This window comes from Puntigrus tetrazona, chromosome 1, assembly GCF_018831695.1.
Source record: "Puntigrus tetrazona isolate hp1 chromosome 1, ASM1883169v1, whole genome shotgun sequence".
NCBI classification, from domain to species: Eukaryota; Metazoa; Chordata; class Actinopteri; order Cypriniformes; family Cyprinidae; genus Puntigrus; species Puntigrus tetrazona.
Window position 1 is genome coordinate 10,371,887 of NC_056699.1, and position 27,279 is coordinate 10,399,165.

The following is a 27,279-nucleotide window of genomic DNA, read 5'->3' on the forward strand; positions in this document are numbered from 1 at the left end:
GATGATTGGGTGGATAACACAAGCTGTTTGCCAAACTGTGTTCAAAACGTTGGTGCGGAAAAGAGGAGAGAAGAGGAACAGAAGACAAAGAGAGCATGCAGATGGGAAAAACGATAATGCCATGAAAGACGAAAGCGATGAAAGAGCACTGAGTGACCAACAAGCCAATATTAGTTTAAATCCGCAGAGGGAACACTGTGTTAAGCGGAGGGAGAAAAGCTGGTAAAATTAGAGTTCTTTAGCTTCATCACACAGTATGAATCAAAACAAATGAAGCAGAGCTAAAATGGCTTAGGGTTTTATTCTATTGTCATGTAAAATATCTTAAAATGCTAAAGAAAGCAGCCAAGAAAGTTTCTTCTTATCTCAAGTTTTATTAATACACAAGCGATTTTGTGTAGAAAACTGTGGCTCTTTTCTAAACACATCTGACACTGCAGGGTGGTGCTGTGCTGGTTCATATTCCTGTGTTCACTCAGAGCAGAGCAGAGGACAAGATCTTAAAATTAAACTGTGCATCTCAAAAATCCTCTTCAATGAAATCTTCTACTGTGGTGATCTATCACTGTTTATTTAGAAACACTATTTTACTTTTATGGTTACTCCCATAAGTTGATCATCAGTATGCATATTACTACAATATTACTGTTTATTAGTGCTAATTAAGCACATATTAATGCCTTATTAATCCTGCCCAATACCTGAACTCATTGAGTGAATTTATTGAGGGAAAAACTGTAGTTAATAGTTAACAAGTGTTATATATTATATAGGATCACCAGTTTAAACTGTTTTAGGGCAAATGTTGCCAAATGCGTTAATTTTCTTTTTATCCATTTTTGTATTTATTAGTTCATTTTAAATAGTTCTGCATTGAGAAAAAAATAATTCATATAGTATAAATAATATGCAAAATGTTGTTTAAAATGTTTTAGAAGAAGCATAGCATAGCATGTCACAAAATGATTTCATACCTAAAAGACTGAAATTTAGTATAGTTATATTACAATGCAAATCAATTTGCAATAAAATTAGTGGACACATTTTTTTAATCATTGAATTTTATTATATAGTCCTTTGAAACATGAACACACACTACGCTGTAAAGCAATTAAGTACAATTAATTTGCCTCTAACAAAATCTAATATAAAGCAATACAATACGCGATTATAATTTGATCATTGATTGTGTGTCTTTATTTATGGATGAACCCACTAGGGTAAATATGTTTAGCTGAAATATTATCTCGGCAACAGCTCTGAATTACAAATGTACTAGTCACTGTAGCCATCATGTGTTTTAAACCTCTGACCTATTGACTCCTGTGGCTGAGCTGGTTCTTGGTCTGCTGGCTGTGACTGGATGTCCTGTGCTTGTCCATCAGGAGAGGGCGGTAGTCCAGGAGTCCAGACGGGTGTGTGTGAAGCGTAGAGAACACACTCCTCAGCTCTTCCTGGCTCTGACACACTCCTAACAGATGCAGCACAGCGCCCAGCTCAGCTGCAGACAGAAGCCCAGTGCTGGAGACATCCAGCCGGGCGCAGGCCTTGCTGATAGCCCTGGCCTTACGCTGGAGCTACAACACCAAAACACAAGAGCAAAATGTGAGCATTTTCACATTCATTCACACATATAATCCTCTGCTATGAACAATGCATAACCTTTTTTCTGATCTTGCCACTTAATGTTTCCGGAGCGGCTTCTTGTTTAGTTTCTCTAGGAGTCTGCAGAGCAGCCGCCATATTGGATCCGTGCTTCCATATTTGACTCTGGGATAGAAAAGGCTTGAGGAATTCTGTGTAGGATACACTGATATAACAAGAAAAAAAAATCCATGAGGGCGTGAAACGCTCAGTTATGTTTCATCTTATAGATGTGCATTCTCTATGAACTCTATTGCCAACACAGTCTCATACAAATTAGCCACTTCGCGAAATATGTACAAATTGCCTGGCTGGTATTACATATATTAGGTTTGAAGAAGTCAATCACAAACTGAACCTGATACTTGTGTTTCCAGTGCTTCAAGACATTAATAGCTATCAATATTACTAATAATATTATGGTCACACTTTATTTTAAGGTCCAGTTCTCACTATTACCAAACAATTAACTACAAAGTTTGCCTCAATAAATCCTAATTCGCTTCTTATTAATAGTTAGTAAGGTACTTTATGTATTGAGTAGGATTAGGGATGTGGAATATGGTCGTGCAGAATAGGTTATGTTAAGTTAGGTTATCTTTTTTGTATAATACATTTTAAAGATATTGCTATTGTACATTGTAATGCATTATAAATGCATTTTCATAACTGTAACCAAAGTCAAAATGCATTTGAATATTAGCAAATTTCTTGTTATATCTGAAATGAATCGCATGCGTTTTGATGCTTTATACTTTCTAAAGGTGTAATAATTATTAGAAATGTAGTATAATTTACAATGTGGTTGCATTTTTAATTTGGTCAAAATGCATTATGTGGTGCATTTCAAGACATGATTAATGCATTAAAATACTTCAGTATTGTATTATGTATAAAAGCTTCAAGTAAAGTGTTAGAACACAATTTAGTCTTTTATATATGTATTTATGCGTGAATGAATTTCTTTATTTATCTGTTTTGGTCCTCCATTATGTAAGCGTATCTACCTGCCATCGTGGTTGATGTCAAATTTCTTGGCCAGCAGATCACACTCATACTGGCTGAGATGAACACAGAGACTCATAAGGATCTCTTTAAATTCATCGCTGCTAACAAAACCTGTCCCAGAAAAATCCATTTCAGAGAACTCAGTCCAGAGCTCAGAAACAGACAACTCCACCTGTTTGTGAAAGAGAAACAGGTTCATTAAACTGTCTAAATAAGAATCCCATCTCATGCAGCTCAAAGAGCTGTCAACCATCAAGAGGTATCTCCACACCCCCACCTTGGCCCGTAGAGCATCCACCAGTATATCTGAGACACAGTTGAGTCTTTTGGAGAGGCGCATGAAGTCATTGTCTCCACGTTTGGGGGGATTGTGTTTGGCATTGGGGTAACAGCAGGATTTGGGAGACGGGCCAAAATGACGTATAAACTGTTGAAAGTCCACAGATCCATCCTGCTGAGTGAACAAAGAGGACCACAACCTTCGGACCTCTCCACGAGTTACCTCGGGATGGAGCTCTAACCTGATCGGGGCGAGAGGAAGAGCGACAAACAAGGACAGAGGGATAATTGATAGGCAGAGGGAAAAGGGGGAGAACAGTGGGATTCGTGAACGTAAAGAATACACCTCAGATTCTTAGAAGAATGCAAACACTGTACCCTTTAAAGCCCTTCACGCCCCGCAGACCCCCCACCTTATTTATTCGAGCTGTATTTAAGCTAAAACTTGGCAACCAACAGCACAAAAGCAACAGTTTCTCTCACACAAATACACAAACACAGTGTCTCGCCTAAAGAAAGGACAGTAATGTGAGAAAACACACTATAAGGGGACCAGCCTGTATCATACAACCCCCATCTCATGTTTTGGATATTGGATATTTAAATAAAAAAAGTTATATGTTTTAGGTACAACATTATATTTCTAAAATATGATATTACGTCAATTTATATTTTATTTAATTATTTACTATATATAGTTCTATATTAACTAAATATACTCTATATTTTTGAAAGAAGTTTGAAAGCAGGTTTCTTATGCTTCATAAAAATACAGTTAAAGCGGTAATATTGTGGGGCATTACAATTTTTTTCAAAAAGTAACTTTTCTATTTTAATATGTTTGAACTAGTAAAATGGCAAAGCTGAATTCCTCCAGTCTTAAGTGTCACTTGATCCTTCAGAAATCATTATGCCCATTTTGTTTAAACAGTATCTCTTCGGGGCTTAAAGTCGATCAAAACAAAGTTTTTTTTTTTTTATTCTTATGTTATCATGTTTTTAACCTAATCAAAATAACCTAGCTGCAGTTTGGATTAATTAGATTAACTGTAATGCACAATGAAAAAAACATGACTTGTTTTTGCGAATGAACTTTGTTTGACAGGTGTTGTTATTAAAGCCTGCCCTCCATAATCATACACAATAATGTGTCTTATTCCTAAGAATGCTTGATTAATATTAGTATATATTTAATATATTAAGCTTCAGATACTGACAGTTACACTTACACAGCATATGTGTTTTGAATGTAACACTGACCTTTGCGTAATTGCACTTAATAAATTATATTACCTTTTCAGAGTAAAGCTGTGGTCACATTTAGCATAGTTTGGTAAATATCTGTATTTTGCATTTCTACAGGAATCCATGCAATCTGATCAAGTTAATCATTCAAGTCAATCATGTAAATTCTCTCCATTGACCAACTGAAAGCTGTTTGGTTTGAAATTGACTTCTGCGCGAGCTGTGCTTCAACTATCCTTTTGACAATATAAAGCTAGACAATAGACTATTCCTAATGTGAAATTGAGCAAATCTGACCGCAACTTAAATCAGCAAAAAGAGAAACAATGCAATTGACTGTTTATGCAATTCAAGTCTGATTTACAGGCAGTAGAAACCACCTTGGCATTAAACAATTGCTATTGCTACATTGAATCCAGAATTTTCCGGTGCTTCGGCAGTTTCCATCAGCTCAGTTCGGGCCTTGTTGTATGTATGTGCACTGACACAGTGCGTGTGAACGTACACGTATGCGTTTGTAAGAATCGATCAAAGAAGCAACAGTTTCTCAGCAGACACGCACGCACGCATACACAGTGTTCACTGTGGGAGCCAGAGAAGTTGGCACTGATATGTCAGCCAAACCCTCTGTGAACTCGGCTGCTGTAAAGCCTGTTAGTGTCACTAATCTCTGAGCTGGCGAGGAGAGTTCAGTTCACCTTGGACTGGTTGGCACCGTCTCTCTCTGTGTCTGTGCACCAGTGCCACGCCACAGATTATGCAAATCCACTCGCGATGCCCCCCATTCAGACCACGACTCCTTTTAGGCCTGCCGCCATATTCCAGCCAAAAAATGAATAGAGAGATAAAAGAGGGTGATGTGGAAAAAGAATGAAAAAAGGGTGGGAGAGAAATCACAAAAGGGTCAAAGGAAGAGCTGCAAAACAGCACAGGGAGGGGAGGGATGAGAGTAAATAAACAGATAAATAATTTATAAAAATGGAGGAGTTTCTCACATGGGGTGAACGGTTCTGAAGAGTTTAGTACTCTTAACTCAGGTCAACACAACAATGTGTTTAATTCACAGACGAGACAGAAAAGAGAAAGATATGGGATAGGAGTAGAATGAAGAAGACAAGTTGTTCAAGGAAAGTAGAATCTAAGAAGCTGAATCACTTGAAGACCAATTACATGATGCAAAATGCACTTAACACGCATAATTATGAGAATAAATTGCGTAAATAATCAGCAACATACAATTTTATGCAATATATTTCAAAATCGTTCATTTTGAAATCTCAGTAGGACATAAACTCAAAGCTGGTGTATTAAAGAAAAATCTTTACTAAACTTCTATGGAGCAGTTTGAAAGTTTATATTATTAAGCAGTGAATTAAAAAAATTCATTGAACATTGAACTGAGCAAAGTTGGTGTGATGTAACCAATAAGAAACAAGTAATTTTCTTGTCATGCAAAAAGAAGATTATTTAATTTATATTCTAACAAAAAAGTTTCTTAAAATACCAGGAATATTTAATATTAATATTGAAATAATCATTAGTAAATAAATAAATAATATTTATTTATTCATTTATAATTTATTTATTTATTCATTCATTCATTCATTAGTTATAATGCCTGAAGACTTCAAAATTCACAATTCAAACATTGATGATATTGGGAAAATGTATGATAATATTTAAAAATAATAACCTACATGTAAAATATATTTATATATATGTATATGTAGTATATTTATTTATATATATATATATATATATATATAGTAATATGTAGTAATATATATATCACCACGACTCACCATATGAGTTACGTTAAGAATATTGAAATGGTTTTCAAAACTGTCCTGGAGCATCCCAGCACTGTCCAGGGCTATGTGGTTGCTCTATGGTTGTCTAGATTTTCTGGGTTGTTGAAAAGTGGTAGCTGGGGTGTTATTCACTGGCTCTCTAAAGATTCAGTGGAATCTAAAACAGCCGCACCACTTTGATATTCTGATCTCTAAATATGACTGGGTTCCCTCCTTCAATGCACGCCTCTGGAATTATGCTATTTATGTAGCAATAGACTCAAGTTATTATTCAAGTAGCAAAACTATTTTGCAGTGTGAGACACAAGTTTAATAGTAATGGCTAAAGGGCTAAAAAATATATGTGCAATATTAATAGTAAGGTAGCAAATCCGACTAATTGAGCAACAGAGATACATAGGACAGTGCAACAGCGAGTAAAGCAGGCATGGGAACATCTAAACAAGCGCGCAGTCGACCATAGAAAACCAACAGCCTCAGATCTTCACCGTGCCAACAGCCCTCTCAGGCTCTGTACACCAAACACATTGTTATTCATAGGGGGAAAAAAAGAGTAGGTTGTTAACTTGCACAATTAAGGCATCATTTGCCAAGAGAAAAGGCCTGCTTTCCGTTGCCATTGTCTTAGGAGACAAAAGAGTGCAAGAGCTCTGTAAGACCCAGGCTGGGAGACTCGGGTGGACCGCATAGGTCTTGTGAGACACACAAGGGATGCTTGTGTCACGACCACTGACTCTGGGAGACACCCAGGACTGAACACAGCGAAGAAAGGCTCAGTGATTTGGCATGGTGTTAAAGACAATGAGGAGGAATGCATTCCACATTCCAGCATATTCTTCAATTGTGTGTGTGCGTATGGGTGTGTGTGAGACAACTATTTAAATATCCTGCACATAATCTTCTGAAGCACTGACTATAATTTGAAGTATTAATAGGACTAATAAAGACATTATGCCTGCCTGAAAACACATGAATTATTCATTTGATATTCATGCATCACACAGTCTGTTAGTATTACTATTAAGCTCTACAGGTCTGCATTGTAATCAGATAATACAATTTTGGCATATAGAAAGAAAACCAGTGTTTTTTTTGTTTTTTGTTTGTGTGTGTAAGTGGCACATCACCTTTTAAGCAACTGATACATGTCCTCCTGAGTGAGACGTCTGGTGTTTTTCTCGTCCAGTTCTTCAAACTCTCTTAGAACATCTCTGTAACGGTTCGCCACCAAATCCTTCACCAGACTACACAGCTGAAACACAACAAACCTGTTCATTAATGATGCTGATCTGGCTCCATGCTGACAACGGTTATACAATAAACTTACACTTTTGATAATACAGCCTCGGAAAAAATTTTACATGATGTAAAGGATTTTAGTTTTAAATATACTGTAGAGTCTAATGTATTCTATACTCTTAAACAATAAATGACAGAAATGCTCGAGAAAATGTAATCATTCATTATGATTCATTATTGTTTTTTACAGACTTAACAGAATTCTGATTGTGTAAAACTGTTGTTTTTACCTGTGTTAGAAATATTTGTGACATATTTCTAAACAGTTATTTCTGGGAGAATCTACAGTACCATTCAGATTTATTTTTAAGAAATTGCTACTTTTATTTAGCAAGGAGACATTACACTGATCTAAAGTGACAGCAAAGAATTTTACATCGTTACAGTAAATTATCTTTCAAATAAATGCTGTTTGATCGTTCTAATCAGAGAATCCTGAAAAACATTGCACATTTTCCACAAAAATATCATGTGCAGGAGATTTGAGCACCAAATCAGCATATTAGGACGATTTCTGTATTATGTGACACTGAAGACTAACTTTCATTTGGCACCATAAATTACACTGAACAATACTAAAATAGAAAATGTGTTATTCTACATTGCAATAATATTACAAACAATAATATTGCATTTTGATCAAAAAAATGGGGAGTTCGAACACAAACTTTTACCAATCCCAAACTTCTGAATGGTTTAGGTTGAAATCATCATTGCACATCTGAATTTGTCATTTTGTCATACCTCGTAGTCACTCCGATCGTCCTCTGAGCCCTTCTCCTCACGGATCGAGGCAGGCTGGCCGGCTGCCTGGAAGAGGCTGGGAACTCCTTTCCTGAGGGAGCAAGAAGCAGCAAAAAGAAAAAGTCATTGAGGCCATAACTTTGAGGTTTTTAGATCTTTTATTATTACCTTACAAGAGAAGCCACGAGAAACCCTAAGATCGAGCCCTCCGCTTTGTGCCGTTCTCGCTTGAGTGGCGAACAGGGAGAGCTACAAGACCTGACATCGAAACGGCCTTGCCGCGCTGACCGCTTTGAGAGCAACTGGAGTGGTCAAAGCAGGCAGACACCTGACGGTCTTGAAGTGTTAGCCAAACTATGAAGAAGCACATGAGAAAAGCCGGACGCACAAAGCCCAGCCTAGGCTAATGTGTTCCCTGTGCGCTTGGATGGGTTGATGGGGGCCGGACTCGGCTGAGCGGATAGCTGTGGCTCTTTTGTGCTCAAGAGAGGACAACCACTCCCTAGGCTTTAGGGCAACGGTCTGGGCCATCTTAGGGCCACCGTCCGAACGAGGTGGGCGGACTGCTGGCTTGAGAGGTCACGGGCTAGAGCAGAGTTAGTAGCACTGTGCAAAGGAAGAAATAGAAAGGAGGGACAGAGAAAGACGGTGAGATTTAAAAGACAAGGATTCTTCAAATAATGTTGATAGCAGTTCAAAGAGACAAACGGCAGTGACACTGACTGCAAGAGGCATTATGTTTGTGTTTGTGCATTGTGTCGATGACAACGTGAACGTGCCTTCAGGATTTTCTCAAGACTGACTGCTCTTTTCAAAAGTTAAGCTGACCTGAATGAGCCAGGAATAGCAATAGGCCATGACTGTATGGTAAAATAAGTGTTTACTAAAAGCTCTGTGAGAAACGTTGCTGAAAAAATGCTACTAAACAAAGAGTGAGTCTCCTTTTGTCAAACTGCTTGTCACAGCAGAACAAATATAGAGCTAAATACTGAGAATTCATCATATTCAGCGGTTGAGTCTATTAGTGGACCTCATGGAGGCTGAGGGAAGAGACCTTGTGACCCAGCCACGGACATCTCAGCAGGACCTCCATGTCCAACAGCTCTGCCACAAAACTAACACAGCAGGACGTGACATCGGCGTGAAGCCAAATAAACACACTAGTGTTTCAGAGCGTGGTCACAAGATCCGAGGTGTTACTAGTCTAAAATTTTCTATTTATTTATTTCTTATTCTCTTCTGATTCGATGTTAGCAGCCCATATAAGTGAGATGAACACTTGGACATGACACCCAATTTGAACTGAAGAACTATATAAATAATAATAATAATAATAATAATAAAATAAAGTAAAGTAAATAGAGGGTATTAGGACTCATAGAGTCATTGGAGTGGAGTTGGAAACAAAATAAAGATAATAGAAATAATGTAAAAAAAAACAGCAATGAATAGTAAAATAATAAAATATAAAATGTACTAGAAACTGAAAAAATCTATTATATCTTTCTATATCAGCTATTAGTGTTTTATGTGTTTTCAAACTAAGCCCTTCAAGGTAATTCACATGTGCGTCTCTTTTATGCCCATTAGGGGGCACATGGCTCTTAAATTGACTTGCTAGTAAAGCTGTGGGATCAGACTAAAAAATGGCTGATGTTTTAAAATATAATCTGCATAAAAGTTATGAAAAAAAAAAAGATATCACAAGACTTCAAAAAACTTCACGTTGCCCCAGGAAGAATATATAATTTAGTGCAGTATAAAACTTTTAAATAGGTATAGAAGAAACATTCTTAGCGAGCATCTATAAATTCAGTTTAACCTGATTTAATTCTCTAATATTTAAAATTAGGAAATACAATTGTTTCTCACCCAAAATCCTCCAGTAACTGTATATGGGTTAATTTCTATCTACAAAAATAAATAAATGAACAGACAAATAAATAAATAAACATTTCTAACATTTTAGAATAGGGAAGACAATAATTCTTTTGAGTTTTCCCTCAATAAAATCCTAATTTGCTGCTTATTAATAGTTAATAAAAAATAAAATTTTAGGTATTGGATCAGATTAAGAGATCTAGAACATGGTCAAACAGAATAAAGTATTAATATGTGCTTTATAAGTACTAATAAACAGCCATACTGCCTATGTTATGGCTCTTTTTTTACATGCTATAAATATTATTTAGATGAATATATGTGTATTTCAGATTGCCACCCAAGTTCAGATCTGATTCAGAGTCCTTGGCAGACCCCCTCTATCTGCCTCAGACGACTGATCTTCAGAGAGGAGAGACAGCATGTTGTTTTTAACAGACAAGGGCTCGGTTGAACTCCTTGCTGACCCACTGCTCTCCACAAGAAGAGATGGAGGGATTTGAAATTAAAAGAAGAGGGAACTTGAGGGAGGAAGAAGTCCCATCACTCGCATAGACGGGACGCCCACAGAGATAACTGCTGAATGAATGGGCTGCTTATTTTGCTTTCATTTCATCTCGTCTGAGGATGGATGGACTGAGTGAGGGAGTGAAAGAGAGGAATAAGTAGATGCACATTTATCACGTTTGGACTGTATTGTTCTGTTTAATCTGGGCCACCATCTGAGAGCAGGAGACGTGTGTGTGGAGAGAGGAATGTGTGAAAGAGACTACAAGAGCCACATGAGCGAGCTGCAGGGGCTCAGGCTGAGAATGGCTGCGTGTTTGTGAGATTCGCTTTAAAAAGCCAATTTAACATTTTAATTGTCATCATGAAGTCGTTCCAAATACACTTACAGTTTTGGACATTTCATTGCATGAACAAAGCTCGATAGCTCATATTTCTTTTGAGTTGCACAAAATACATAAGCTTTGATATACGATATGAATAACAAAATCAAATCAGGTGGCTTCTATATAATTGTGCATAGTTTTCCAAGAAATCATAAAATTTGGCTTAAACATTCTAGAAACCATCCACAGAGCAACATCCAAAATATAAGTATAATGCAATAAATACACGACTGTTCAACAGTTTGAGGTAGGTTCGATTTTTTACATTTTTGAAAAGATTCTGCTTTATGACTACCAGTGCTGCATTTATTATTAGTAATTTTGTGAAATATTATTACAAGTTAATATCACTTTCCCTATTTAAATATATTTTGAAATGCAATTCATTCTTGTTACGACAATGCTGACTTTTCAGAAACCATTTCTTCACTCTTCAGTGTCACATGATCCTTCAGAAATTAATCTAATATGATTCTAATATATCAATATAAAAAAAAACACTGCTTTTTTGATGTATAGGAAGTTTAAAATAACTATTTATTTATTTAAGTAACTTTTTTTACATTATAATTGCCTTTAGAATATATATATATATATATATATATATATATATATATATATATATATATATATATATATATATATATATATATATATGTCTCAGTCAAGCTGCCTCATAATTTGTGTTAGGCAATTTTGATATTGAACTAGCTTTTTAGGTTGCTTTTAGTTTTTGTGGCAGTTTGTCTGTCAATATCGACGTCTATAATTTTATGTATGTTTTCAATGCCTCTTGCATAAAAGAAGTCACATTGTATAGTCCCAATGTGTGCGTGTTTGTGTGTGTGTCCAGTTTCCCCTACAGCTGCAGCTTCAGCGGATTACCCATCATCCACACGGCAACATTACACAAGTCATTCTTTGAACAAAAGTCATGGCTGCTATTAATGAGATGGTAATCCTGGGCACCGCTACCTCCCAGATCTGCTTCCACTGACAGGGGAAGAATGTCCAAACGGCCTGCTCACAACACCCAGCACAACACTGAGGCCATTGTCAGCAGCGCTGGTCTGAGCCCTGGACCCAGCTCAAGGAGTTATCCCCTTCCATCCCGATCCTGTCCCCACACCCCCTTCTCAACCCCTTCACACCCCATGAATAAAAATTAAAGCCCTAAATGGGTGGAGGGAGGAAAGGAAAGAGAGAGAGGGACCGAAGAGAGAGAAAGAGGAAAAACAAAATGTTTTGCTGGAGATTAGGGTGGGATATCTGGGATTTTGACGTCTGAGGTTCCCACACGAAGATCTGACATCTACCCATCCTATGACTGCTTGGTTCCTCCGTCTCACCATAAGGACCACACAAACTGCGAGGGGCCCTACAACCCTTTAAAACCACAGAGAGAGGCAGACAAATCGAGCTAAATCTGATACATTTTTAGTCTTCTAATTATCAGAAGTTTACAGTAGAAAACAACTGATGATACAGTAAATGTGCAATACAGTAATTCACCTTCATGTATAGGATTATACATCAAGACAATTACTAGCCTTTCAAAAGGTTCTCTTAATGTATGAATTTCCAGATCTTCTTAAAGGATTGTATTATATTATATTATGTTTTATATTATGTGCAAATGTTTTGTAAAGAGGGATATCAAAAGACCTGAAAGAATTCTTAAAGAAAAGATGGCAGTTTCAGGACAAACAAGTATCACAAAAAAAAGAAAAGAAAAAAAAACACAGATGTGGGATCATTCAGGTAAGAGCACAGCATTAATATTCAAGTGTAGGTAAACTTTTGGATGGGGCCATTTTTCTAAATTCATTATTTTTCCTCTTGTGGACTAGTGAACATCTTTTATGTGAAATATCTTATTAAGTTCTGTAGTACTAAAAAAAAACAATACCATGCATTTTGATCCCTCTTATTCTGGTACAATAATTAACATTTCGTAGATTCGCAAGGTATGTGTAAACTTTTGACATCAACGGTATTTTTTGAGTAGTAAATATGCAGAGGAAATACATAAATCTCTATAATACATAAATATATGTTGGTCCAAACCCCCTAAAAGCTGCGTTCATTCTTGGAACACAATTTAAGACTTTGGATGAAAAACGTGAGGCAAAGACCTTATTCAATGGGACAGGCACAAGCCAGTTCACATGCAAAATATCTTAAATTGTGTTCTGAGGATGCACTAAGCTTTTATGGGTTTGGAAAAACATGGGGGTAGATGATTTATGACGAAATTTTCATTTTGGGGCGGAGTATCCTTTCAGTTCGGGCTCTGTTGTTAATTCTAAAAAAAGGGCTCACTTAGGAAAATCTAGCCTACTTTCTTATGCTCTAAGAAAACTACTATTAGAATTATAATAATGTATTTAAAAAAAGAGACATTTGTTTAGTGAACTACTGTTTAATAATAAAAAAAAATAATAATTTAATCTTTAGTCTTCCCCCCTGCTGTACAAAAAACTATACTAAACCATGATGTCAGAACCTAGGTACTGTTATGTTTGTGTGCTGTTATGTCCCTATTATATTCAGAGGTAAGGGATTGAAAAAGGCCAGTGGCACATTTCCATTCACTTTGTTTGTTCTAGCAACAAAAACTCATTTGACAAATTCTGCCTGCTTTAAACATCATTTCATCATCTGGCTCGTGCTCTTCCTAACATCTGGCTGATAAAAACTTCAAGTTATCGGCAAAATGAATTTCAGATATCTTGTGAAGCCGGATCTACGTATAGAAAACATATTATTTCAAACTACACACACGAAAAACAAATGTACTTATTTTGCATTGTTGCGTTTAAATGTCCGATATAAGGTACAATAATGTGATTAAACTCAGAAGAAAGCTGGAGAGGGATGTGAGCGATGGTAATCTGGTGAGGTCTGAATGTTGACAGCTAAAGCTCTGTTTGACTAACATGTCAAAGTTTCACCCAAACAGAGGAAATGCCACACAGGAACTAGTGACACTGGGATCAGGCCGCTTTAGCATGAATGATTTAGCATTTCTCATGGGACAGAGGGAGAGAGCGAGATTTTGTAGCTGTCATTGGAGGGGAATGGTCGGCCTTTCTCACTGTTCTCCGCGAGTATAGAAGTTCTAAAGTTTTCTTTCTCTCTATTCAGGAGGTCCCTTGGTGCATGGGCTTTTTCCCCACTGTTAGTATTACAAAATCCCCATTCACTATAACCCTTGTCACCTGTCAACTAAGCCAGGCTGGTTTTCTAGGTCTTTATCCTCTACACACACTGAGAGAGAAAATAAAATGAGCAGCTAAGCTTATACCCTACCCCCATTTGATGCTGCACACACCCTAGAAACACACACACACACACACACACACACACACACAAACTAAAACCGCATGTCTCAGAGCTGCTACTCTAGCAGATTAAAATTCATTACCCTGTTCTATTTAAGAAACGTTTACATTGCGCTGGTTATTGTTGGTCATTCATTAGGTGGTTAGGGGAGTTCACATGGGTCCCCCAGGGTGGTCAGAACCTAATCCTCATATCCTACCAGTTTTAAGCATCTTCACACAAACACATAAAGTGATAAACTCATTGCAACAAACACATACCCTACGTACCCTGTTTGGTTATTCTCTTATTTCTCCGTTTACTTGTTCCCTGTTCCACATTTATTTCCTCACAATTTAAGTTTAGATATAAGTAAAAATTCTTTATTCCAGGGAAACTTTAAGAAAATTAAAAAAAACTAAGTCTGACTGACTTACAAACTTATAAGCTTGTTAAATTCTAGGATAAGTGTAAACTTAAATTTAATTTGTAGGCTAACGCATTTCTTTCTGTGGCATGCTACCAGTCACAATGACAAAAATACAAAAGCAAAGAAAAGAGCCACCCTGAAGCATGATGTCACTATAGACCTAATCTCTTCCCTCTTTCAGAATACAAATGATGCAAACTGTTGTAGCCATATTTACAAAACACACTCACACACACACACACACACACACACACACACACACACACACAACTGGTTAATAATAGTGCATAAAAACATTTTGCAAAAGAAAAGCTGAGTTACTTCTTGCTGTCATATATATATATATATATATATATATATATATATATATATATATATATATATATATATATATATATATATATATATGTTCAGAGATTATTTTCAGAAATTAATGGTCAAGAATTAAAATATCTAAAACAAATTAGACTATGGTTCATGCAATGACAAATTTCTTATTATTTTCCCATTAGTCACTGAGCTCTTGCACAGATTGCAAGATCCTATAAAATGTGAAGAAGACTCTTTTTAGCTTTAAAATGTATATAACAATGGAGACTATACGTCAAAATCTGGCTTAGTCAATAACATTTGTAATCTTTATGTGGTACTACTATGTTAATTCATTTTTGCAGTATGATATAACGTTCAACTAATCCAAAGCTAGCGCGCAGTGAAGAGCGATACAACAAATGCTGACCTGACCGGTGAAAAAGCGTCTGTACCTGGTGTCAAAGGCTGCCATGAAGATTGGGTACTGCACATTTCCGTGGCGGTCAAGAGGGAGCCTGTCCAACAGCTGCTCAAACTGAGGGTCGGAAATCTCTAGGCCAAACCTGTGGAGAAGGTCGAGGAAAGGTCAGCACGAGATCACTGATGTCACCACAGCTGAGAGTCCACTCATCAGGACCAGCCAGTCCAGCAGGCCTTAAGCATACGCCGCTCATTGACCCTCTCGCACACTGTGGAGTCAAGAGGTCATAAGGTCAACTGCCCTCTTCACCCGGCCATCGCACAGAGCTGGACACACTGTGGCCAGTCAATCAAGGGATTAGACTTCACATACACGTATACACACCCTCAAATATTCACTCACACAAACTACAACCATCACTCGCTCCAGAAAACACAGATAAAGACAAATGAACTTATCAAAGATGATGAATAAAAATGTAAGATTGTCCTTCAGATCTGATCGACGCTGACTACAATACTACATACTCAAATAAAGGGGATTATGGTGAGGTAAATGTGTTTTAAAGGGCAGAGAGAAAAGACAGGGGAGTTGCAAACTTTCATAATACGACTAAATTAGGTTATCACTCCATTTCGGCCGAGATAAGGCAGGGTCTTTCCTCAGGGGGCACCAGTCACAGTCCTGGTTTACTTCGTGCAGTAAGCAGCATAAGACATGACCAAAGAAAGATACTTAGCAATTCATCATATACAGATGTCAGTTTAATAAAGTCAGTGGTTCTCAAACAGGAGGCCAGAGGCCAAAATGGGCTTTTTCAAACTTTCAAGGGGGTTGCAAGATGGGATAAAATTATGTAAAATAAATACAGATAAGTAAAACACCTTAAAATTCAAATGTAAGGTGACATTGTATTCTTAATTTAACTGGATGCCTCAACAACAAATTTTATGGATCAAGATTCTGACAGTCTGGAAAACCTAGATCTATGAGTTTTTTTGTTTGTTTGTTTTTTTGTAGGTTTTAAGTATAAGTCAAAATTACAATGGTATGGAAATGTTTAGAATTAGTTTCTACTTTTTCTTAAAGTAATGTCAAAATGTAATATTTTATAGACATATATAGTTTTATGCAATCACAAACAACTAGGTAATTTAAGGTCATTTAAATTCATATAAAAATATATATATAGTGAGAGTTTTTTTTTAAATAAATGAGCAGCTGTTGTTATTACAACAGAAGTAACAGAAATATTTTGGAGGGCGCTTCAAATATTTCGGAGTCAAAAACTGGTCTAGTAGTAGTTTTTACCAAGCAATCCTAACCTAAGAGTATGCCTTGTGAAAGTCAGACTTCATTTTACCACGTGAATGTGCAAATTTCGTGAATTTCTGTCAAAACAACTAAGATAAACAGCTTCTGCATGTGTACAATAAACATGTATCTTAATTAGAGATAGTGTACCTGCTCTCCATAACAGCCCGGAATTCTTCTTTACTAATGGACCCTTTATTAAGCTTGTCAATGTTCCTATACAAATATACACATACAGAGAAACACACACATATATTTGAAAATTAAATTACATGAACTTTTAAAACAGTATTGAAGCGTTTTCTAAAAGCATAAGCTGTAAGTAAGATGATATGCTTTTCAAACTGAAGAGAGACGCTTCTAGTAAGAGGAATCTGGAGTTGAAAGGGTTCAAAAGGAAACTCATTTGAACAGAAGGGTTTCTGTGATGAGGTTCTTAGTAAGAATGCAAAGTTATAATTAAATAGACTGAAAAAAGTTCCAACCTTTGACCCAAAATTTAGTGTTAAAGGAGAGAGAATAGATACCTGTTCTCAATTCAAAGGGTGTTAACAGGGTCTTGTTCACAAGGAGGAAAGAGTGGAAAGAAGAAAGAGAGGTGGAGAGAGAGAATGGGATTTACTCACTGAAAGGTCTGGAGGAGTGAGAGGTACTCTGACTGAAACAGGCGAGTTAATTTGGCCTCTATAGCACTTAAAGAGGAAATACAACTGATGTTCTCATTAGAATAAAACCTGCAGAAAACGAAAAGATTTTTTAAACCCTTTTTTCTGAAGAATATAAAACGATTAAGGTTCAAACATGCACTACAAACAAGCAGGAGTCAGAGTTGGTTATTAAAATACTAACAAAAATATAAAGTGAAGAGTTTTGGAGTAAAATTGTTTTAATTGCATTTGATCTACTTTGTTATCTTCGGCAATAAAATTCATAGATTGTAAAGAGTGGCTTTAGTATACTAATACTTTTCGGGCCACTGTATTTTGTCACCATGGTGAAAGGTTCAATTGCAACTGTTTGCGTGCCCCATTTTATTCATCTGCCAATCCTTTAAGCTGTGGACCACCCCAATCAAACCAAACACAGTCGGTCTAGGCCTAGTGTTCAGCAGCTGTTTACTGATCCCTGTGTGCTGGGTGACCCAGGGCAGGGAAGAACTATGGGCCGTAAGCTTGTTAGAAATGGAAAGAGTTTGACTACAAGGCTTAAAGATCACTTTCTCTGGATGCTTCTGTGTAATTTGGGCTTTGTGTAAGCACAGAAAACTCTGAGTTTCTGCTTCCACACTGCACTGTTACTGAAGACAGAACTGAATGATCTACTCTCACCACAATCGGTTTTATATGTGGTAATGTTTCGTTTCCACTGAATCCCACAATATACACGATTTCATCAAAAATACATTAAAATATTGTGTAATATTGTGAAATATGTTTACAACTTTTATTTTTATGACATGTCTTCCTGTGATGGCAAAGCTGATTTTTTTTTTAATCACACAAGCCTTTTATCACAAATTTTTCTAAAATGTCGATTTGGTGATCAAGTAACATTTCTAGTTATTATCAATGTTGAAACCTTTGCACTGCTTAATTTCTTTGTGGAAACTGTAATTGATTGATTGATTGATTGATTGATATTTTTAGGATCTTTGAAGAATAAAAAAGTAGAACAAAAAAATGTATAGATTAAAATAGAAAATGACTGTAGCGTTTAATAAATCTTTGATGAATATAACTATTAATTTCTTTAAATATTATAGTATTATACTAGTATTAAATAAAGCATTCTCTTTTCTGTTTTTGTGTTTGTTTATTGACCTAATTTATTTGCTAAATTCAGATAAATACTCGGGTATCTAATTTAACTGAAATATGTGTGTGTCATGTAAACTGAATCAGCAAAAAGTGATTCTCATATCCCAATTAATTCAATTTTTTTTTCTAAAAATCTGAACGAGACAACTGGCATATGCCTGTATTAATCCACCTGAATATGGATTGTTAATTTAACTCTGTGCCCCTATGAGAATTTAGGAAGGCCCGCTTTTGTCACTGATTACACATATTTTCCCGGGTGTTTGGAGCCTGGAGGGATCAAAGCTCCATAATAATTATTAGCAATGCAAATATTGCAATGATGTAAATCTGACCTGTGTTTTGGATTAGATACGATCTTATGAGTAATGCCATCTGAACTTCTGTCCTGGAAGGTGCGCAAAAAGTTCAAGTACTGTACGCAACCCTTTTTTATCTTCAGGCCACACCGAGATAAAAACAGACCCAGGTGCTCTCTCTTCAGATGCAGGTCAAACTTCCTCAACACCTGCAGAAAGTCTGCACCCCTCACCTACGAGCAGAACACGGGATATTGACGTGAATATTTTTGTACCGTACTGTTTGTGAAGACTGATGCCGTTTGCTACCTTTCCACTGTTCACAGGATCCAGTTTATCAAACTCAGTTTTCATCCTCTGAGCTCCTTCCCTGAATCTGTCCTTCAACCATGCCTCAATGGCGATAGACGTGTGACGCTCCTCTTCCGCCTTAGAGAGTGTCCTACCAGCAGCTGAAAGAAAGATGAAGGTGCGACAGGAAATTGTTTTACACAATGACAGGTCTCTGATTAACCTAATCATCAGACGAGCTCATATTACACCAGGCAAAGGCTGAATCTCTAAAGAAGCTCCCTGACTAAACAAGATCACAGCACCCTCTATAGGAGGACTGTTTCTCAGCCACAATAAAGCCAACTAAATCTCCTAGCTTCTCCAAAGCCAGGGTAAAGCTTGTTCTTCAGTTTCTGAGATACTGAGTTTCAATACTATTTATCTATACTTATTTCAATGAATAATTTTAGTTGCAGTCATAATTTAATTTCTGTTTTCTATTAATTATATAAGTGATTGGACACAGTACTAGTGTGGAGTTTGTTGTGCTAAATTTGATTATTGATTATTTTGTAAACTGATAGCTGAGGATACTTTATAAATAAAATGATAATTATTCATCTCATAAAACAGTATTGGTTATTTACAAACTGTATTATCATTATCTATGTAACTTCACCTTTAGTGTCCTCGGCTTTAGCAGTAATAGATGCGTTTCTCTCATTGTTTGGTTCAGTTCTTCTGCTCAATCCCAATTTTTTTAGAAAAATAGTGTGTTTAACTGCTCCAAGTCCATCCACATCCAACCTGTTTAGAGGACATAGAGAATTTTTATTATAGTTTTTTTTTTTTTGACAATTCTATTCTAAAACCTATAAAGCATATTTCATGACAGAACTAATATACGAATACATAAACGAACAAACGATGAATTCAAACCTTTTCCACAATTTTTCAAAATCAGGATCTTTCAGGTGAAGCTTGAGCCTGCTGAGAATATTCCTGAACTCTGGGGCAGATATCCAGCTTTCAGTGAGATTGTCTGACTTGCACAAAACCTCCACACTCTCCAGAAACCTACAGTAGAAGAAATGTTTTCAATCATTGCGAACAGGAGCTGTTTCATGTTTAAAATATACATTCCTTGATGAACAGAAAATTAAAAAAAATATGCTGTAACCTTTCATCAATTTCATGCATCCTTGCCGAATACTTTTTTTTCCAAATAAATGAATATATTAATTAGTTTAGTGTGTGCTGTCATATATTCTCAACATTCAAAATAGTGACATACTAAACTCATTCAGAGAGGAGCATTGAATAAATAGTTTAAAAGTCCTGTTTTTTGTTTCTCTTCACCTTGTCACACATACTGTCAATCATACATATGATTGTCCTTATATGTCCCTTTTGTATTTTCATCCCTTTTGTATTTTCAACCCCTTTGGACCCATAAATCTGCCTTTTGCGCATTTCCATGTCTGCCACATTTCTCTTCTTTCCTCTTGCTCTTTCATCTTTATCCCTCTCTTGCTGTCTTTTTATTTCCCTCATCCTATCTTTCCCATCTCTCACTTGGACACTCGTAGTCAATGTGTCTGTAAGAAAGAGAGGGAAAATCTGTGAGATTAGTCACAGAGATTTCTTTTCTTTTTTTTTTTTTTTTTTTGCTCACGGCTGGAGTGTGTCTTGGTCTGACCAGGTCTTACGCAATCGGTATGATACACACACACACACCAACCAAACTTTCACACTCTCGCACACTCCCTCTACAACCTCATTATATTACACTGATGCTTTAAACAGTTAAGTACAATAGTTGCAGTAGTACAGAGAGAGAGAAATGGAGGGGGCAGCAGAGCGGTAAGCTGCTTTGCTGATCATCCTTTTGCTTTCTGTCCACCCTGGGCACAAAAAAAACCACACTGAGCTGCTGTCTCACTCCCTGCTGTTGAACTTGAAGTGTGAGCAGTTCACAGTCTCTTCTGAACCCTTATCTCTATCTAGAGCGCTGTTTTTCAGGAGTCATCAAGTGTACATTAGATTCACTAATACACTTACATACCCTAATGTTGTATTATATGCAAAATATCAAACAATGTGGCATCTATATACGATGGTAAATCAGTGGTTCTCAAGAGGCCTGGGACCTCTGCAAACTTTAATAAAATGACTTCTATTTGGTCATAGCAACATAACCTTACCGCTAAAAATTGAATCAATCAATCATTTGGTTAACATGCCTCACAATCCTGAATATTGGTGGCCTTGTGCAAAAGTAAACACAGCAAAAGAGAAACCTTGTGAAACTTTGAATGCTAAACTAATAAAAAGAGTACACTAAACACATACAGTATTTTACACCGGTTTTGTTGCTTTAACAAAAATAGCTCTGATCAAAGAGAAAGATTCAATGCATGTCCAAGAGTAGTGCGTTTCCTCAATGTATCTATTGAACGAATCAGTGTTTTTGAATGAACCAGTTAAGCAGGGTTGCCAGGTTTTTTACAACAAAAAACACCCCAAATTGCACAAAACCAGCACAAAATTAGCAATTCGAGCAAGGACAAACTTTTAACACAAAATGTTGTCGGGGTTCCACAGATTAATTAGCATTTTAGGGGCTAAATTTCATGCTATTGGAGTCACTTAAACCACGGACACGAAAAACAACCCACAGCAACTGTGTAAAATTCAAAAAGCTACAGACTTGGCAACACTGCAGTTAAGTCAATGATTCAAAGAGTCACTCGAGTAACGCCATCTGATGGTATTACGATATAATTTAAAAGCAATCTCAACGTCAGCTTGGACAATAGAACTAATACCAGCTATGGAAATAAAAAAAAAAACTGTCAAATTTGAAGATGGAAATTTTTGTATAAATTGAAACATCTTTTTGTGAAATGTTTTGCTTGAAAAGTGTGCTTTTTTTAATTAGGTTATCTGAAATGATTGGTTATGAAGTAGCTTTTATATTTTGATATTTCAATCTCCTCTTTCTCTCACTACAAAGTTTATCATATTTAATTTGACTTGACCATTCTTTCAGCAAAACTATAGCAGTGTGTCTGTGGAGATCTCACCTGCTGCGCGCAGGTCCTCTCAGCAGGGCCATTGTCTGAGGAATTGTAAGAAGACCTGCGGGGTTACTTTTATTGGCGTTCGGGTCTTTTAGGGCACCATAAAACTCCTCAAAACTGATAAGCACTCGGTCCAAGAGGTGCAGACTGCACAGAGAGAGCAAGACATTACATATTTTATTATATAGATCTCGAAGCAATAATAATCAGACAGTCCTTTAAAGCACAACATAATTTTGTCACTTCTTACCGAAACAGAAGGTTTTTCAGCTGTTTAGCTGTGACAGGCCTCTTCAGGAAATTTGTAAGGATCTCAAGTAAAGCAGATCTAGCAAAACAACAAACCGTAAGAAAATGGAGGGGGAAAAAACAGATATTTGCATCTGTGTGTGTCTGTTTTCACCTGTTGACCAGAGGCTTGCCATCAGGGTGGTTATTCTTGAACAGGATTTTGAGTGTCAGAGCTCCTGTATTTTGAATGCGTTCTTTTAGCTCATCTTCCAGCTTTAAAAGAAAGAGCGAAACTGGTATGTTGGCTTAGTGTTGTTTCTGTATGCGCTTTTCTTTCTTTTTTTAGTAACACATCACTGATCTATTTATAATGTTCTCTATTATAGATCAGTGAATGCATCCTACAAAAACAAAAAAAACCCTCAATACTCTACACCATCGTTCTTTCCAGAAGTACGTATATATTACAAATCAATTACAAAGAACTGTTTGATTTTTTTTTTTTTTACATGACCATTATTGAAATATTCCTTAATGAACGAATATTATGAACCAGATCAACTCATGAAGAATGATCGGCCGGTTCTTTTAAAAACTGAGCTAGGCCATTGCTTTCATTGTTTGCTCGAATGACTTTAATGAGCTGTTTGTTTCAGTAGATCGGAATCATAAGTCAAATTAAGAAAACAAGCAAATATTTTTTAGATATATTTAGTTACTTCTATCCTTTCTGGAGATCGTTCACATTTACGCAGACCTAATTTGCCGAAGATAAATGAACTGAGCAATCACGAACTGATCTCCATTCTACGGACAGCGTGCAGATTCATTAAAAACCGCAGCAACTGAAAGATTTGAAAGTGCTGAATCTATTAAATATGATGAGTGACAGCAGTTTGAGCTTCTTTTGTGAGCGGGACGGGATGAAGGGGTTGTGTGTTTATCCGTACACCCACTCTGACTCTGGTGACGGGTGTGTGAGGGTGCGTGTGTGTTTGTACCCCCACTGTGTGACTAAGGCAGCTCTCGTGACCAGGCGGAGTCGAGGGGGCCTGGGTGCTGGGTTCAGTCGGTCAGACAGACAGGACCCCAGGGATAAGACTGGCAGGGTTAATCACACACGACACCCCCTCCAGAAGACAGACACCTGCAGATTTGCAGGACTTTCTCTCTCACAGACCCATTTGCACATGCGCTCCCTCCTTCTCCTTCTCTTTATCTCTCCTGGGTAAACTCGGTGTTAACCACTGAGCTGCAGCTGAGATTTTATCAGTTCTTCTGTTTTATTCTACATGAGCGGTAGCTCTCTTTCTCAATGGGATAATGCCAGGCTTTGATGTAAAACAGAGTAACACAGGACAACAACATTGTCACTGAGACGAAGGCATATGGGGATACTTGAAAATAGGCCAGCATCCAGAATTCTACTCCATGGAGCCACATGCCAACGGAAAGCTAATGCAAACTTGTACACAGTGTCCAAAAAATGTTTTTTTGTTAATTAAAAAAATTTACTTTTTAAATTGAATTGAATAAATTGTTAAACAAGAAAACATCTGCAAGCACAAATATCACTTAACAAAAAACCACAAACAAAGTTTGGAATAAATCAGATGTTTTTCAGAGGTTTTTCAGGTTTTTGAAAGAAGTCTCTTACACTCACCAATACTAAATTTATTTCACCAATACAGTAAAAACAACACTATTTTAAAAATATTATTGCAATTTAAAAAATTTTTTTCAGCATTTACTTAAAATAGAAATCCTTAGATATCCTAACGTTATAAGTGACTATAAATAATAATAAATTTAATGCATCCTTCCTGAATAGATGCATAATAATAATAATAATAATAATAATAATATTATTATTATTATTATTATTTATTATTATTATTGAAGTGCATCACTTATGTGATTAATAATGGCTTAAATATTAGTATGATTTTTGTGGCACTGACTGGAGTAATGGCTGCTAAAAATTCTGATTTACATTCACATGAACAAACCACATTTTAATATATACTTAAACCTAACTATATAATATTTAAAATAAATTATAAAATTTATATTTAAAATAAATTAAGTATATAAAATAAATTAAACTTGATCAGATATTTTATTATCAAAACGAATTATATTTATGTATTAAGTAAAAAAAATGATTAAAATTAGTCTTTTAGTGCAACAATATCATTTCTGGTTTTAATTTTGTGCACCTGATCGGTTTGATCTGTCATCCATGGCCCAGTGCTGGAATATGTTGAATGAGAGACTCTGCTTATGGAGCGATTTTCTGATCCTGCCCTGTATCCTATATCAAGCACAAAAACCAGACAAATTACATCCTTAAATACACTCATTAGAAATGGGTGACCAATGAATATAACAAAACTGTTTTTTGAACACGATCATTTTCATGAAATATTACATTTAAAAAAAAAACATGCTTCGTTTCCACGTGCTATATATGTTGCTAAACTGGATACTGCTTCTTTAAATGCATTATAAGCATTTGTACATAAAGTAACCGAAGCTGAGCAAGAAGAGATCTTTATGTTTCATGGCGATCCGAGAGTTCATTCCCCTGATGAGACAGCGCCCTCGTGTGGACGAAAACATGGAAACCTGAGCAAGCGTACAACTTTAGTAGGTACCATCACCTTTCAACCTTAAAACATCCCCAAATCAAATGATTCATGAATTTTGTTTCCGTAGTCTCTTGAACACTAAAAAAAGCAGCCAAATATAGGCTACGCAATTTTCACCCACAAGTATAGGCTATACACGAAATAACGCAAAATGTTGACTGAAACTATTTTCTTGTCAAACGTACCATAATAATCTTTGTTTTATTGTTTATCATCACTCTTTGCACTCTTGTTTTAAACAGTAAACAAAAACCATTAAAAAAAAACTCCAGTCTTCGTTGACTTTTAAATAACTTATAATTTTAAATGAAACATATTTTAATAACATTATAATTTTAATCATAACAAATGATCTAAAGAAACGTATTTTCGAATTTTGAAACAATCCCGTGATTCGCCAACAATCCACCGAGGGCTACAAACGCTTCAGACGTGTTTCTATCTTTTTTACCCACGTATAAAATTAGCTTAAAAATCATATACTGAACTTATTTTTTTATTGCGTAAAAATGAAACGTTGTTCGGCGGCGCGTCTAAGTCAAACACGTGTCGCCTGTTTTCCAGTCAGCTTTTGATCGGCGCCCAGCGCTGAAATGGTGATTTACAGTCAGACCAACATAAATTCACAAAGCATTACCGCCAGCTCTAGGTGTTGTCTTTGTATTATCACAGAGAGCTCGGTAAACTTCAGACTAGTGACTCACGGAAGACAGGTAACCGGGCTTTATCCTGGTCTTGGATGATCTCTTCTGCCTCCGGTATTTCCTCTGGAATATCTAATCCCCCTCTTTTAATTTTTTCCATCAGCGAGCTGATATCGCTTCTTCTGCTCTCACTGCGAAAAGCAGAGTCCAGGCTTTCTGCGCCTGGAGACTGAGCTCTGGTTGCTTTCTGAGGCATCCAGCATCTCTGATCCCTGCCGCCGTCGGTGGAATAACCCCGGAGAGAGATGAGCTCTGGGTCTCCGAGTCTCGACGAAGGGTGCTGGATGGCCGGGAGTCGCACAGAAGCCACCGTGGACATCCTGACTCGATGGTTTAAAGTTTGAACGGAACTCTTCGAGAAGCCCTTCTCCAAAGTGCGTTATACGCCAAGAAAGAATATTTTAATTTGATGAGTTACGCGTCGAACTCGGGCGCTCAATAAACGTCAAAAGTGTTGATTGATTTTAAGAGACCCTGCCTGCTTACTGTTTTACTGAAGACTAGCCAAGTTGCCCTTAGCAACAGCAAGCGCTCGCGCCTAAGGTTGCAGATTGCACGCGCGAATCTAAATGCGCGTGATGTTCCTACACGAGACCAGGAGCATCAAGACCATGTACTAGCATTTTTTTTTTTTTGGTTTGTATGTGTAGGCAATTAATTCTAACCTAAACCGATTCGTTAAAAAAACGTTAGCACATTTAAATAATAACTTGCTTTAACTATTATTACATTAATAAGCAATTCCCCAAAGAGTTTTGAGGCTTTTTTTGCATGTTTATTTCTTAGCATAATATGCCCGCTTCAAGGAAGAGAGAATTAATATATTATTAAAGAATTATATAGCTTTGCTCTGAAATTTGAGCCGTGTTATTACTGCCTGGCACCCACTCGAGCGTCCATTGTGTTGTAAAGAAGTTTAACACTTTGTTTTAGTAACATTCAAAACAGCTCAAGGAGAATACGTAGCCAGGCAACAGACCCAACTAACAGATTGTGGGGGAGAAAAGATGGGGAAGTGGATTCAAATATCAGAAAACACAGGAGTTTGGGCAGTAAGAACAATCTGTCACGTGACACAGTGGAGGAGGCTTAAACTCAAAATTAAACTTACGGTAAAATGTTTAGAGTTCGATAAAAAGTGGAATATAGTTCTCAAAGTAGTTGTTTTGGTCAGTTTTTTTTCCTACAGTGTCAGAAGGTAATTATGCAGTCACTAAAATGGTTTGAATGAAATGCAGTGCCTGTGTTCCTTTAAGTTATATTACTCCAGGGTTTGTGGCATCACACAAATAATTATAAAAATAAAAATTCCAATGAACTGTATTTACATTGAACTATATTTACAAATGAATATTAGTCGGTTTTAACCTAAAGAAAGGATTTACTAAATCAAAATAGTTATATATATATATATATATATATATATATATATATATATATATATATATATATATATATATATATATATATATATATATTCCGGTACACATGTTGACCGTTCTGTGGAAAATTACTGTTTAAAAATGTTCTACTTATGTATAAAACGTTTTCCCAGCGGTTAGGAATCGGATAGTTTTACAGTAATACATTTGTGGGCTATGTGAGAAATCAAATGT

At 36.4% G+C, this 27,279-nt stretch overlaps 1 protein-coding gene across 3 annotated transcripts; it reads right to left on the reverse strand.

Annotated features, from left to right (window-relative positions):
• Positions 1-1,037: 1,037 nt before the first annotated feature.
• On the reverse strand, positions 1,038-26,945 carry si:ch211-197n1.2 (EF-hand calcium-binding domain-containing protein 6). Of its 3 annotated transcripts, XM_043243044.1 has the most exons (18): positions 25,664-26,945; positions 24,528-24,622; positions 22,481-22,581; positions 22,328-22,405; positions 22,081-22,224; positions 19,934-20,071; positions 19,674-19,801; positions 19,031-19,173; positions 18,758-18,954; positions 17,232-17,339; positions 16,756-16,821; positions 15,323-15,433; positions 8,031-8,121; positions 7,115-7,239; positions 2,930-3,173; positions 2,652-2,824; positions 1,663-1,810; positions 1,038-1,577 (listed from the first exon to the last, which is right to left on the reverse strand). In XM_043243044.1, the coding sequence occupies exons 1-18, from the start codon at positions 25,980-25,982 to the stop codon at positions 1,314-1,316; spliced, it is 2,673 nt and encodes an 890-aa protein (XP_043098979.1). In that variant the 5' UTR covers positions 25,983-26,945; the 3' UTR covers positions 1,038-1,313. The 3 variants fall into 3 exon arrangements, with proteins under 3 accessions (XP_043098979.1, XP_043098980.1, XP_043098981.1); XM_043243045.1 differs by lacking the exon at positions 17,232-17,339; XM_043243046.1 differs by lacking the exons at positions 16,756-16,821; positions 17,232-17,339.
• Positions 26,946-27,279: the final 334 nt, after the last annotated feature.